Raw genomic sequence first — 16,640 nt, forward strand, 5'->3', positions numbered from 1 at the left:
GCACCTTGGGCAAGTGTCTTCTACTATAGTCTCAGGCCAACCAAAGCCTTGTGAGTGGATTTGGTAGATGGAAACTGAAAGAAGCCTGTTGTATATATACATATATATGTATGTGTGTATGTTTGTCTGTGTTTGTCCCCATCACCATCGTTTGACAACCGATATTGGTGTGTTTATGTACCCGTAACTTAGCGGTTCGGCAAGAGGGACTGATAGAACAAGTACTAGGTTTACAAAGAATAAGTCTTAGAGTTGATTTGTTTGACTAAAGGCACTGCTCCAGCATGGCCACAGTCATATGACAGAAATAAAAGAATAAAAGAAAAGAATATATATAGGCACAGGAGTGGCTGTGTGGTAAGTAGCTTGTTTACGAACCACATGGTTCCAGGTTCAGTCCCATTGTGTGGCACCTTGGGCAAGTGTCTTCTACTATAGCCTCAGGTCAACCAAAGCCTTGTGAGTGGATTTGGTAGACGGAAACTGAAAGAAGCCCATCGTGTATATGTATATATATGTGTGTGTGTGTGTGTGTGTGTATATGTTTGTGTGTCTGTGTTTGTCCCCCTAACATCGCTTGACAACCGATGCTGGTGTGTTTAGGTCCCTGTAACTTAGCAGTTCGGCAAAATAGACCGATAGAATAAGTACTAGGATTACAATGAATAAGTCCTGGGGTCGATCTGCTTGACTAAAGGCGGTGCTCCAGCATGGCCACAGTCAAATGATTGAAACAAGTAAAAGAGTAAAGAGTATATATATTTTTTATCTTTTACTGGGGCACTGCCTTGAATTTTTTACTTACAACTGTGAGTTATTCCTGCACAGTTGTGCCTATATACATCTAGACAGATTGCTTTTAATGGCATACAGGCATACAGAAACAATATAGCAAAGAGGTCAATACCTCTTTGCTATATTGTTTCCCTCATTGATTTTCCTCTCCTCATTATCCTGATGAACTTTAACTTATTCTTCTGCTTATAACTGACATTAAATATTTTGCTCAAGAACACAACCCGATGTCTTTATAACTAATCAGTTGGAAGGTCAGTGCAAGTGCATCTGAAACTCTAACCTTACTGATGGCCATTACATCTACATTAAGTGATTTGAGGTCCTTTAGCTTGTGACCTTGCTTCTAAGTCAACTCTGGGTTACTCATTGGAAACCTGTATCCAACAACATTATTGTCCACAGATTATGTATCAAAAATAAGAATAAAAACTAATAAACCAATATCCTCAACTTAACTCATGAGCAGTTAATTAACTGACTATATCAGCTATAGAGAAAGTGTGACAAATAAAATATACTTACCAAGACAAAAATGGTTGTCAATGAGCTGAAATCCTTTGAAGCAAGAACATTTGTAACTTCCATCTATATTGTTACATATTTGATGGCATAAACTGTGGTTGTTCTGACATTCATCAATATCTGAATAACAATAAAGAAAAAGCAGATGAGGATAACATATAACTTGCTTCTAGGAAAGGGCAGATTGCATGAAGTGTACGTAAGATGTGTGATACTTGCAAAATAGTTATATTTTAGCATTAAATTTTGGATAACTGCAGATTGAAGCAATAACCTCATGCATGAGAAGCATGTTGACAGGGTAGTTGAGAGAGTGACTGACCATTAAAGGCATCACTTGATATGTACAAGAATTGCAGCTGTGTTGTCATGGCTATGTAATTTGAATGGATGACATCTTTTAGATGAAAAATGTACTTTATGCTGCAGGTGGAAGATACATGAGAAGATTAGAGAAGATAAAGAAAGAAGTGGCATGGTTTAGTCTCAGCCTGTGATTACTAAACAGATGTCACAGGTTTGAAAAGTATAGTGGTATGGGGCTTTAGCATACCCAGCCAATCCACTTAGTACTGGAAAATGAATGCTAGAACGATGATAATGATAATAATGATCCATTGCATACCAGAATTCATTATCTTCAGCAATTTTCATAAGGGACAATTTTTCTCATGAATAATTCCAAACTCAACAGATCTAAGTTCTGAGTTGTTAATGTGGGAAGTAAGTTATATGTGTTGAAGTTGTTCTTGAAATAATTAATAATTGTATTGTAATAACGTTTTAACATAGAATAAACTGTTGTACATCAGCCATCATACATAGAATTGTATAGAACTATTAGAAACAGACTTCTGAATAATGGAAAGGTAAACTGAGATGATTGGAGGATCTGGTCTAAAGCTATGTTCTATAGTAGTTTTTCTTTATCACTGGCGTATGCTAACACAAGCAAACAATTTCTAAATTTTATAGTACAGTTGTTACTTAAAGCAGCATGTTATTCCTTCTCTGCATTGTGTATTTATTGCTAGGTGGACTGGGTCACTTGAGAATCAAATATTTTGGTCACAGATGACAATAATAGGTATAATCTGCCAACTCTTATGGCTAGTTATCTAATACTTAAATGACTTGCTCATTCACAGTACCTAAAAAAGTATGTATTCATCATCATCATAATTTAATGTCTATTTTCCATGCTAACATGGGTTGGATGGCTTGACAGGAACTGGCAAGGCCAGGGGCTGCAGACTTTATTTATTCTTAGTAATCTCCTTGTAAAAATTACATTATTTATGGGACATTTAAATATGTTTTGAACAGAAAATATTTTTCTCATCTTCCAGTTTCATAAGTAAACTCATGACATTTACATTGGTATTGTCACACAACCTGTATGTATATAGTTCTGTAATTTCCTTTAATGTTTATAACTATTAAATGTATCTTTTTAGTTTAGTTTATGTGAAATGTATTTTCATATTCTTAGTAGAATTTTCAACTTCTGTTAACATTTTCTAATAATAGGATAATTTTATTCAGTTGAATTCATAGTCCACCATCCTCCCTCTCTTATTTATTGTTATCTTTGTAGCCTCTTCCTCCTAATCATTGCAATCACCATCACTATCCTCTCCTCGTTATTACCATTTGATATTGGATTATACAGTCTAATATTGAATTAAACATGGTAGTCCATTATCAATAACAATGTATTGACATGCACATTAGAGAAAGCAAAAGGATTAGTTTCAGGAATTCATATGGAAAAACTTTAAACTAGAATGAACTCTTCTCTCACTTTGAAAGCCCAGGTTGAGAGTTGAATTTGTGAACTTTGATTTATTATTCAGAAAAAGTTTAAAAAAAAAAAAAAAATGGAAAAAAACTCATTTGAAATGATAAAACTAATCTCATATTTTTAATGAATTTTTTTCTTAATACAAGAGAGAGCAAATCTATGAAATATTATAGGTGGCCTCTCCCATGATGATATGGCAGATGCGAAATAAAATGACATAAATCAGAGAATTCTTTTATTTTTTTCATAAAGTGTATTTATGAAAAATTTTGTTTCTAGCAATGATTTTCAAAATTTATTAAAAACTAAAAATGAAATAAACAAACAAATAAAATCCTTTCTTTTGTTACTTTAATCAAATAATCCTTTGATTTTTTATTATTGTTAGGAAAGTTTAATGTTAAACTCTATTAATGAAGTGATTTAGAGCTGTAGTTGAGATGTGTATCAAATTATCAACTTATACACACATGTACACACACACATGTACACACACACATGTACACACACACATGTACACACACACATGTACACACACACATGTACACACACACATGTACACACACACATATTCCCATACACACGAAAGCAAAGAAAATAATAACAAAATTGAGAAAAGCTTTGGTGGCCCTGTAGTCCAGACACAAGATAACTCATAATTTTAAAACAGAATTTTGATGAGAATTGAAAATTTTAGGGGATATCTTAAGATCTGACAACATACCAGGGTATTGAAATGACTGCTATTCTAGATTATGTTTTGATAGAGTTTACTTAACTCTGTCTTTATGATATTGTGAGACAGCTACTTCACATGTCACATAAGATGTGACATTTGACTAAATTAATTTCCCAATACACTGTCATGGCATGAAAACTACAAATGCCATTATATCAAAGTATATTATGTGTGTGTGTTTAAAACATATAGAGTCTTTTGGTGGAATAAAACTTAAAATTTTTTTGTGGATTAGTTACAGGAGGAACAGCAGAGACTGCTGGGGGGCGGAGTTTATGATATGTAGCCTGAATGATTGCAATAGAATGTACTTTGCAAAAGGCACCCAGGAGCCTGGTGATGATGGATGATAACATTTACCTAAGAACAACAATAGTCGTTCACAGTTTCCATTTACCAAATTTCAGTTACAAAGCTTTTGTCAACCCAGAGTTATGAGGGAAGACACTTGACTAATGTGCCATGCAGTGGGATTGAACCAAAAATCACATAATTGTGAAGCTACCTTCTTATTGCATTATTTATACAAAAATATCCTAAATGTATATATTACCAAGCCTTATACAAATTAAAATATATTATTGAATATATCTACACTACTGAAACTATATAATTATAACCTCTGGACTTGCTAGCTTGTATACCTAAATATTTGGTAGCACATCTAAATTATTCATACATATGTGTTTGGGTGATGTATGCAAATTATCTGTGCTGGTAGAGGAAAACTACATTTATAATTAGGTATACTGAATTTATTGGTTTTATTCCTTTATCGTTGTTTAGTTTATAATCCAACCGGTCATAACCATCCCACTTGTAAATCTAGAACTATATTATCCAACAAGTCTTTCCTTTTTAAGACGAAGTGTAATTTGAGTGATAAGGTGTTGTTTGGGTGTTATTCTTAGCCAGTCAAATGTTTATATAGAGGTTAATTCATATAATTGTCTTATATTGGAGATTAACTGCTGACAGCTGACTCAATCGATTCTGAATTACAAAAATCTATAAGCAATATGCTTAGCTCTGCTTTATGCAGTGTAATACAAATGAAAAACAGTCGACTGGTAATGTCATTATAGTGTAAGATATAATGCATTGTGATACTTGTTCCAACTCTTTGCATACTGAATATAAATCCTACCAAAATCAAATTTGCCTTTCATCATCATCATCATCATCATCATCATCATCATCATCATCATCATCATCATCCTCATCCTCATCCTCATCATTTAACGTCTATTTTCCATGCTGGTATGGGTTGGACAATTTGACTGGGGACTGGCAAGCCAGGAGGCCGCACCAGGCTCCAATCTGATCTGGCAATGTTTCTCCAGCTGGATGCCCTTTCTAGCATTAGCCACATTGGCCACAACTACAATTTCTATTTGATTTGATTTGATTTTGATTTTACTTGACCCAATAGGTCTCCTCAAGCATGGCATGTCGCCTGACGATTCAAAGGTACTTTTTAAATGGGCTGGTTATGCAACACTGGTGTAGGCTACGGCTGTGATCTCACTTCGCTTGCCGGGTCTTCTCACTCACAGCATATCTCCAGAGGTCTCCAGTCTTTCATCATTGCCTCGGTGAGGCCCATCATTCAAAGGTCATGCTTCACCACCTCATCCCACATCTTCCTGGGTCTCCCTCTTACACAGATTCCTTCTACTGTTAGGGAGTGACACTTCTTCACACAGCTCTCCTCATTCATACACAGCATATGACCATACCAGTGCAGTTGTCTCTCTTGCATATCACATCTGATGCTTCTTATGTCCAACATTTCTCTCTGGGCGCTTACATTTTGTCATGTGTGCTCACCGACATTACACATCCAAGCCTACACATGTCTTCAGCAGTCACAGCTCATGGTTAATAAAAAAAATTGCAGTCACGGCCCAAGGTCAATTAAAAAATATAGGTCCTGGTCTGATACAACCTTTTCTCTCTGTAGCTGTCACATCCTGGATATTCTGCTGGGACAAGGGTGGGAGAACAGAGGGGATGTTTGCTTATGACTACATAGGTACCTAAAATAATTAGCAAAAGCAAGGTACACATTCCCAACTTATCCTTGATTCTGAGTTATGGCTGTAGATAACTAAAACGGTTGAGAGCTAAATCTCTGATGTATAAGATACTAGGCTGTTGTATATAGCTTTCCTTGTGGAAGAAATAGACTCAGTACTGCAAACCAATTCTGTAGTACTCTTGATGTCAACAGCAGAAAATTATATCAACCTATGAAACCATGAACTTGGCCATGACAGCTAAGTTATATTGGCCATGGACATATGAAGTACTGATGAAACAGCATGAATGAATGGCTGTTGGTTGGTTAGTCATCTATTGACTAAATCATGTTTGACCTCGAGTCCTAAAAGTGATGAATCATGAAATACTTAAGTTCCAATGCTTAAGTCCACTTAGCCATAAATGGGAATCTTGAGGAATCAGGCTTCATTGTTATAATCAAAAGATTGTTTATATTTTGAGTGTTTTAAAGAAAACCTACCTAAACAGTTTGTAGTGTTAACTAGTGTATATCCAGAGTTACACGAACACTTGTAGCTTCCATCAGAATTAATACAGTTCTGTTGGCATCCACCATTTCTTACTGAGCATTCATCAGTATCTAAAACAGAGAAATATATAAGTCTTGTAAAAAATGCTAAAAATTGAAAGAGAAAACAAAATGAATGAGAGTGTTTCATAACATTTAATTGGTTCCTTGAAACAATATAAAGACAACATCATTCCCTAATTTCCAAGAGACTTCTATAAGCCAGTGCCTAGCACATGTTTTAAGGTGTAAAGATAAATTTCACATTCTGGAAGGATGGTGCACAACTGCAGGTAATATTCCTATCATGTATGGAAGACCATCAGATGTTCTTGGGTGGTAGACTTAATCCATTATTCTGTTTAACACCACTACTTTGCTTTGAATGTCTTTAATGAGGTCTCACAATGATGCAAGCATTTAAACCAGGTTTCCAGTCATGTGTCATGGTTCTTTTTTCTTCACCAGTCTCAGAGACCCCACAAAATGGTTATGGGCACTGCCCCTTCTCATCTGACTAAGCCATAAAAATTAAAAGTAAATTCTCTTTACCAATTATGAATTTCATTATGAAAAATTCATAAAGTTCTCAGTTGATATTCATTCAAATCATTTCTCACTCTTACCAACAGCTACCATAAGCATGTGCATATATTCAAACACATGTCAACCTTCATTAATGGAACCCACTTCATAGTGTTCTTTCTCTCAACAATCCAATGAAATTCTTCTGACTTCAGTCTATTTCCTCAACCCCCATTTATTTGTTACACAATTAATCTGCATTACATTTAACCTCCAAACAATTATAAAAATGCAAAAGTTTCCTCTCAATAACATTAATGTTAGAATCCGTAATTGGAACATAACTTCTGAATTCTAATGATTTTTCAAGAAAGGATTTTGTTGTAGATGGATAGAACTCTACTACATTGAATTGCATGAATTCATAAAGGTGTTTATCAATTATGCAACTGAATCCCTTGATAGCTATTATTTCATAATGCAAGAAAATTGGCCTATTTAATATTCGAGGGGAGCTGGTTGATTACTAGCACCACTGGTACTTATTTCACTGACCTTAAAGGGATGAAAGGCAAAGTCAACCTCAGCAGAATTTGAACTCAGAACATAAAGACGCCCAGCATGCTAATGATTCTGCCAGCTTGCCACCTTAATGGCCTTTTTAATATAAAAAATTGATAAACTCTAAAATATTTTTACTGGCTTTACTTGCCTTACCTTTTCCCATATCTATTAATCTACATTTGATGTCAACAAGAAATTCATTTTTAGGATATTTAACAGTAATGTATATACTTCATGTGACACTAATATTTCTACACTGTTGTTTGTTTTTTTGGCTGGTACTTAATTTTTTTTGCTTTTAAATTAATAGTATAGTAAGTTTTAATCATTTAAAAAAATTTTAAACTTTGTTGCTTATTTTGAAATAAACTTATGTTTATTTCAAAGCAAAAATCATATAATACAACCATTTTGAAGCACTAATTTTTATCTACTGATTTATGCTAATGGTTGCTTTGCCTCATTACTTTAAATTGTCAAATTAAATAAGAAAAAAAGAACCAAATTCAAGTGATTTCATGGGGTGAGTTCAAAATAGTTAGACAAAGCAGTGGAAATTGCTGACTATATCAACCAAGTATTTGGTCAGGGGTCTGTCAACAAAGTACAGGTTGAACTTGGTTCCCAAAATCTCAAGAGCTTTGATGATGGGAAAGGTTGCAGATGGCCTTCTGTGATTGAGAACAATCAACTGAGAGTAATTATTGAACTTCATCCACGCAAAATAATGCAAGAACCTGAAGAATAACTTCTCATTGACCATTCAACAGTTGTTTGATATTTGCATCACATGCAGATGTAAAGAAAGCTAAAAAATTGGTGGTGTAAGAGTTGTATGAAAAATAGTTTTGTCATGATGTTTGCTCTGCACATCTTTTGCATGTTAAGAATGATTAATTTTCTGATTGCATTGTGATATGTGATGAAAATGGATTCTATACAACAATTAGTGACATTCTGCTTAGTGACTGGATTGAGGTGATGCATGAAAACACTTTTCCAAATCAAAAGTACACAAAAAGAAGACAGTGGTCAGTTTCATATCCATTACTATTTCTTGAATCCTGGCAGGTTTACTGGGTGGGTTGGTAGGGTAGAGATGACTGGGGGAAAATGATAGAGTGAAAGATAAGAGGGGTTCAGGGGTAGGGGTTGAAGTAGGTATGTGGGGGCATTGAACATGATAGCAGATAAGTGAAGTGTTAATGATGGAGAACAAAACAACAGAAAGATGATTGGTGAAGACAGTAAGCAGGGGAAAATAATGGGAAATGGAAGTGATATGCATCTATTCTGCTCTCAGATGACAGATACGTGATAGGTGTTGGTGAGGAGATGGTTGACAGGCAGAAAGGATGCAGGTGGGCATGGGACAGAGTTGCTTTCAGACAAGTATTAATCAAGGTGGTTTAGGAGCGGTAGGTATCTCAGTCCTTTGTCTTCTTTGTAAACCTCAGTGTCTTGAGATTGGCCTTTAGTACTATACATAAATAATGAAGCTAAAGCACGCAGAGTAAACCTGCTTGGCAAAGATTGACCTTGAATTCTGCTGTGCATGTACACTAAGTTTTAATGTTCTAGCTCACTTCTGCTATTTACAGCAGTGTTTGGAAGGAAGGTGTGTAGCGTGTGATCATCACATTGACCATAACAGAGAAAGTTGTCATGGTGATACCTGCTCAAAGTTGCAGAAAGTGTATGGAGAGGAGTGTATGAGCAACACACAAGTGTACGAGTGGTTCAGATGTTTCCAAGATGGCTGAAAAAAATGTTGATATTGATGAATGTTCTGGGAGACTCGCAGCCAGCAGAACTGAGAAAAACATTACAGATGTGTGTGCAGCTGTGAGGGGAAATCATCGAATTACCATCTGTGAGTTATCAGAGAATGTGCAGATTAGTTATGGTTCTGTTCAGTCCATTATAACTGAAAATTTGAGTATGAGATGTGTGTCTGCCAAGTTTGAGCCAAAACTGCTTTCAGTCGACCAATAAGACACTCAGATTTCAGTCGCACAAGATCTCCTTGATTGTGTCAAGAACGATGAAATCTTTTTGAAAACTTTGCGTAAGTCTCTCACCAGGTATCATCAAGCTTTTGACAAAATTTAATGCAGATTCTCTGCTCAACTTCCTGTCATGGTCAGTGTGACAATCATATGCTACACACCTTCCTTCGAAGCATTGTTGTAAACAGCCAAAGTGAACTAGAACATTAAAACTCAGTGCACATACACAACAAAGTTCAAGGTCAATCTGTGCTGAGTGGCTTTACTCTGTGTGCTTTAGCTTTGTTACTACGACAACAGCCTGGATACTTATTGATCAAACCATGTATATATATATATATCATCATCATCATCATCATCGTCGTCGTTTAATGTTCACTTTCCATGCTGGCATAGGTTGGATGGATTGACTGAGGACTGGCAATCCAGAAACCTGTACCAGGCTCCAATCTGATCTGGCAAATTTTCTACAGCTGGCTGCCCTTCCTAATGCTAACTACTCCAAGAGAGTAGTGGGTTCTTTTGACATGCCACCAGCATGAGGGTCACTTAGGCAGTACTGGCATCAACCATGCTTGAATCATGCTTCTTATATGTCACTGGTGCCAGTCAGGCAGCACTGGCATCAGCCACGACAATGACTTCACTTGACTCAACAGGTCTTCACAAGCACAGTTTATTACCCATTGATTGAAGAGTACTCTTAAATGGCCTGTTATGCTGCACTGGCATAGGCCACAGTTACGGTTTCACTTCTCAAGCATAGCATATCTCCAAAGGTCTTGGTCACACATCATTGTCTCCGTGGGGCCCAACATTTAAGGGTCGTACTTCATCACCTCATCCCAGGTCTTCCTTGGTCTACCTCTTCCACTGTTAGAGTGTGACACTTTTTCACACAACTGTCCTCATCCATACACAACACATGACCATACCAGTACGGTCGTCTCTCTTGCACACCACATCTGATGCTTCTTTTCCCTCGTGACACTTACACTCTGTTGTGTATGCACACTGACATTACACATCCAGTAGAACATAGTAGCTTCATTTCTTTCAAGCTTATGCATGTCCTCAGCAGTCACGGCCCATGTTTCACTGCCACATAGCATGGCTGATTGCACGCATGCATCATACAGTTTACCTTTTACTCTGAGTGAGAGGCCATTTGTCACCAGCGGAGGTAGGAGCTCTCTGAACTTTGCCCAGGCTATTCTTATTCTAGCAGCTACACTCTCAGAGCATCCATCTCTGCTACTGACTTGGTCACCCAGGTAATGGAAGCTATCACCTACTTCTAGTTTTTCCCCTTGGCATATGACGGAAACTGTTTTCAGTACATTTTCAGTGTTTATTGCCCCTTAGCATTTGCCACACACAAAAAATATCTTCCCAGTTAGCCTTCCTTTGATATTGCTGCCCCTCTTATGTGCCCATAGCTTACACCGGGTACATCTTATGGAGTTTCTACTGATTGAGCAGTAGATATATATATATTGTTGAATTTGGGGATGGTCATGTTACCAATTTAGCCAATGAAAACACATGCACTATATATATGGTGTTCACTTGCTTCAGCTTTATTTTATATTAATTGTATTTCAGCCAGAGTTCTTTCATCACACTTCTGTAACCCCATCAGCGGTCCTTTGCTTTCTTCTTTCTTTTTTGTGTCTCTCCTTATTAACAATCTGCTATTTTGAATTCCTGTTGTATGTGTCTCTATTTGCACATGTGTATATCCCTGTGTGTGTCTATGTTTAGTAAGTGTGTGTGTAGGAATGTGTATGGTACCTGCATTATATCCTCTGTTTATTCACATTCATTTAATTTACTTGGATCAGAGTATATAAAGGAGCCATGAGGAAATTTGAAGCTATCATATGTAATGACAGGAATGGGATTTGCTCACCCTATAGGAGCAAGTCATGGAATATCATTGAAAGGACTAAGAAGAAAATAAGGAAAGCCAACTCATGGTATGATAGCCACAAATATCAGAGGCGAAATGGCATACCACTTTAGAAGGGCCCTAGACAAGCTTAAGCTAAGAATTAAGGTTGTAGAAAGGCTAGGTAACCCTATCAAATCCCTAATTGGTAGAACCTAGCCTTTTAGTAGAACACCCTGTACTGATAGGAACTGTATTGTATGTAGATTTAGCCCACATACAAACTGTAAAGCTAGGAATGTAGTCTATAGTATAAGATGTACAGAGGGACAGTGCAGAAACAAGGCAACAACGTACATAGGGGAGACAGCATGGAGCATAGAAGAGTGGGTGAACGAGCATTGGAGGGAACTTAAGGAAGAGAAGAACTCATCGGTTCTATACCAGCACACCAAGTAGAAACACAGGGGCTCACTCAACAACATAGAAGTTGAAATCTTGTCCACACATAGAACAGACATAATGCTTAGACAAATTACAGAAGCTACATACATAATAGTAGATAAACCTAGCCTAAATAGAAAACTAGAATGGAACACTAGCACCCCTCCACACATACACCACAACCTATGACAGTATAAGATCCCCATAAACTAATAATATGAAACTAATACAATACACAGATAAATAAATGGAATTAAATAATTATATACATAAACAAAATAAATTAATTTAAATTAATACAAAAAAAGTGAAATGTAAAAGTAAGTAGATAAAAACAAATGAATAAAATAAATAAAAGTAAATTAAATGAATGTGAATAAACAGGGATACTGATAATGTAAATACCATACACATTCCCACACACACTAAACATAGACACACACAGGGATATACACATGTGCAAATATAGACACACACAAGGATATATGCATGCACAAATAAAGACACATACAACAGGAATACAAAATGGCAGACTGTTAGTAAGGTGAGACACAAAAAAGAAAGAAAAAAGCAATGGACTGCTGATGAGGTTACAGAAGTGTGATGAAAGAACTCTGGCTGAAATATAATTAATATAAAATAAATCTGAAGCAAGTGAATACCAAATATATAGTGCATGTGTTTTCATTGGCCAAACTAGCAACATGACCGTCTCCAAATACAACAATATCTGTTTCAACACACAAATTCACATCAAGAATCTTGCAAAATGAATATATAAACGTATAAACGAGCAAAGTCTTAGTAAGTAGGAAGGCGAACAAATCACAAATTCCTTCAGGTAGATGGCTCTGCTTGATCTGTAGCAAAGGCGTAGGTAGAAACTCCAGAAGATGTACCCAATGTAAGTTATGGACACATAAGAGGTGCAGCAATATCAAAGGAAGGTTAGCTGGGAAGATAGTTTTTGTGTATGGCAGATATGCAGAGGTGTGATAAACACTGAAGATGTACAGACTACAGATACCATCACATGCTAGGGGGAAAAACTAGAAGTAGTTGATAGTTTCTATTACCTAAATGACCATTTGAGTGTGGCTGATGCCAGTGCTGCCTGACTAGCACCCACATCAGCGGCAGGGGTGGTTGCTCTGAGAGTGTAACTGCTAGAATAAGAATAGTCCGGGCAAAGTTCAGAGAGCTCCTATCTTTGCTGGTAACAAATGGCCTCTCGTTCAGAGTAAAAGGTAGACTGTATGATGCCTATGTGCGAACAGCCATGCTACACGGCACTGAAACATGGGCGGTGACTGCTGAGGATATGTGTAGGCTTGAAAGAAATGAAGCTAGTATGCTCCACTGGATGTGTAATGTGTGCATACACATTAAACCCTGAGAGAAATGTTGGACATAAGAAACATCAGATGTGGTGTGCAAGACAGATGACTGCACTGGTATGGCTATGTGGATGAGGACATCTGTGTGAAAAAGTGTCACACTCTAACAGTGGAGGGAACCTGTGGAAGAGGTAGACCCAGGAAAACATGGGATGAGGTGGTGAAGCATGACCTTCAAACGCTGGGCCTCATAGAGGCAATGAGAAGTAACTAAGACCTTTGGAGATATGCTGTGCTTGAGAAGACCCAGCAAGCCAAGTGAGATTGTAGTCATGGCCAATGTCAGTATCACATAGCTGACCTGTTTACAAGCACCCTTCAGTCGTTGGTCAATATGCTGTGCTTGTAAAGACGTGTTGAATCGAGTAAAATCGTAGTTGTGGCCAATGCCTGTGCTGCCTGACTGGCACCCATGCCAATGGCATGTATAAAGCACCATTTGAGTGTGGCTGATGCCAGTGCTGCCTGACTAGCACCCACATCAGCGGCAGGTAAAAAGCACCATTCAACCATGGGTGATGCCAATGCCACCTGACCGGCTCCTGTGCCTGTAGCATGTAAAAACACCCACTACACTCTTGGATTGGTTGGCATTAGGAAGGGCATCCAGCTGTAGAAACCTTGCCAAATTAGACTGGTACCTGGTGCAGTCTCCTGGCTTGGCAATTCTCAGTCAAATCATCCAACCCATGCCAGCATGGAAAGCAGACATTAAACGACGACGATGATGATGATGACAAGCCACACACACACACACACACACACACACACACACACACACACACACACATACATGTATCTACATATATGTACCCATATATACATTCATGTAGGTATATTTTATTGATACCTAGGAATATGTATATATTTATATATATGTGTACACATATGTGTGTCTGCATAGACATACATACATATATGTATGCATACATATTGCTATATTAATACATTGCTTATATCTCAAAATAGATGCATGTACCTGTGCAAAAATACATAATTTTCATGCAAACATCTGGATGTATAGGTAACATATTTAATTATGTGTATGCATGATTTACATTCAATTACATATAAAAACCACACTAGAAACAAATTAAAAAGTCCTAATAAATATTTATAGTAACATATATTTTTCCCAAAATACCTACTTTTATTTTTTTCAAGAGATGGCTTCTAACACCATCACCAAATTTAACTTCTGTCTGATCTAGTCTATGTGACCAACTATATTATCTGCAAGCATTCTTTTGTGAACTCTAAAATGTCGCAAAAACCAACCTTATATACAAAAAATGCAGTGACTTAAAGCCAACACTTCTATTTATACCCTTACTTCCACACCTGACCAAACCCTAGACAAAAAAATTTTGCTCATCAAACCAAAATAAATCTAGCTATATCTTTTTTATCAACCAACATTCTGCAAACATTGTACTCTATTCCCTCCCTTCCTACACAAATACTTCTATCTACCAATACCACATCTAATTACTATTCACATAGCTTCACCACCCAACTCCCAAAAAGAAAACCTTCGCCAAAGACTATTTAAAACCAAAAGGAACATAAGTAAATTAGACTCTGATGAAGGTGAGTGAGCAGGTCAAAACTTCAAAGTCACTGTCAATCTTTTCCTTGCAAAAGCATGGCTGCATGGTTAAGAAGCTCACTTTACAACTATGTGGTTTCAGATTCAGTTCACTGTATGACACTTTGGACAAGTGTCTTCTACAATAACCCTGGGCTAACCAGTGCCTTGTGGGTGAATTTGGTAACAAAAACTGTGTAAGCCCATCATATATCATCATTATCATCATTATTGTTTAATGCTCATTTTCCATGCTGGCTTGGGTTGCATGGTTTGACAAGAGCTGCAAGCTTAAGGACTGCACCAAGCTCTATTGTCTTCTTTTGCATGGTTTATACATTATACAACTGGATACCTTTTCTAATGCCAACCACTTTACAGAGTGTACTGGGTGCTTTTTATATGGCACCAGCATGTGCAGGGTCACCAAGTAATTTTCAAGACAAAGACCCCTTGACTGGGAGGAGAAGTAGTATTGAGAGAGGTGGCTGTGTGGCAGCTGATGAGAGGTTAAAAGAATAATAGAGGGATAGAGAGAGGAGTTTTGTTGTAGAAGAGAAACAAGAATACCACAGTTGTAAAAGAAAAGAGAGACTTAAGAAGATAGATAGATAGATAGTTAGATAGGGAGAAAGAGAAAGAGAGAGAGATGGTAGTGGAGATATGTCAGGATATTCGAGGGACAGTTGGGGGTGAATACAAGTGAACTGATACTGAGGGATGGGCTGGGTGAGTGGGCAGTTGGAATTGAGAAGATAATTTCATAAAAATGTGAGAAGAGATGGGATAGAGATGACTGTAGTAAGTGATGGCTTGGAGGGATGGTGATGATGGTAAATATGTAAGGGCACAAGGAATGACAGCAGGTAACAAAGGTGTTAAGGATTGAACATAGCAGAGGGGAGAACAGTGGCTGAAAGCACAGAAAAGTGTCGACTGGTGGAAGACAATCATAAATGGAGGTGGTTCTGGGGTGAGGAAGAGGGAAGGTAACCAAAGAGAGAAGATGTTATGTGCCTCTTCTGTTTTTGGGGGATTATGGTAGCTGAATAATACCACAAAGAGAGAAGTGATCAACGTTAGGGGATAGGATGTGAAAGGGATGCTTGATGGAACAGAGAGAATGGAGGTGGAGTATAACCCTGCATGTACAAGCATTTACCAAGGTGGTTTTGGGATATCAATTTGGCTGTAGTAGGCAGTACAACATAGTGCCAGACATCTCAATTCTTCATCCACTCCACTGTAAGTACAATATCTTGAGATCAGCCTTCAATACTTTGTTCCATGTCTTCCTGGCTCTCCCCACTTTAAGTGATTGACACTTCTTTATGCAACTATCTTTGTCCATATGAATTACATGACCAAACCATTAACCTTCCTGTGATTCCAGTAATATATATATATATATATATATATGTATATATATATATATATATATATATATATATATATATATATATATATATATATCTTGTTACTGAATGAACCAGACTATTGGATGTTGTTATACATGCTAGTTACAATGCGCTTTCTCGTATTGTAGCTTTTGAATGATGCCACCCCACTGGCTCGGTGAGCAGGCCAACATTCCCCCTGAACATAATGGCAGTCTATTATAGGATTACTTATTTATAGCTGAGCAGACATACAAACAAACCCACATACACACGTGTGTTTATGTGTATGTATATAATATATACATACACATAAACACACGTGTGTATGTGGGTTTGTTTGTATGTCTGCTCAGCTATAAATAAGTAATCCTATAATAGACTGCCATT

At 37.0% G+C, this 16,640-nt stretch overlaps 1 protein-coding gene across 1 annotated transcript in view; it reads right to left on the reverse strand.

Annotated features, from left to right (window-relative positions):
• Positions 1 to 16,640, reverse strand: part of LOC106868711 (complement component C1q receptor-like) — a 200,156-nt gene that overhangs the window by 99,788 nt on the left and 83,728 nt on the right. Inside the window, exons 4-5 of the mRNA XM_052968783.1 lie at positions 6,388 to 6,507; positions 1,321 to 1,440 (exon numbers count right to left, since the gene is read on the reverse strand). Of these exons, the coding sequence (XP_052824743.1) occupies positions 1,321 to 1,440; positions 6,388 to 6,507 (240 nt within the window). The remainder of the gene's footprint in view (positions 1 to 1,320; positions 1,441 to 6,387; positions 6,508 to 16,640) is intronic.

Source organism: Octopus bimaculoides, chromosome 6, assembly GCF_001194135.2.
Source record: "Octopus bimaculoides isolate UCB-OBI-ISO-001 chromosome 6, ASM119413v2, whole genome shotgun sequence".
NCBI classification, from domain to species: Eukaryota; Metazoa; Mollusca; class Cephalopoda; order Octopoda; family Octopodidae; genus Octopus; species Octopus bimaculoides.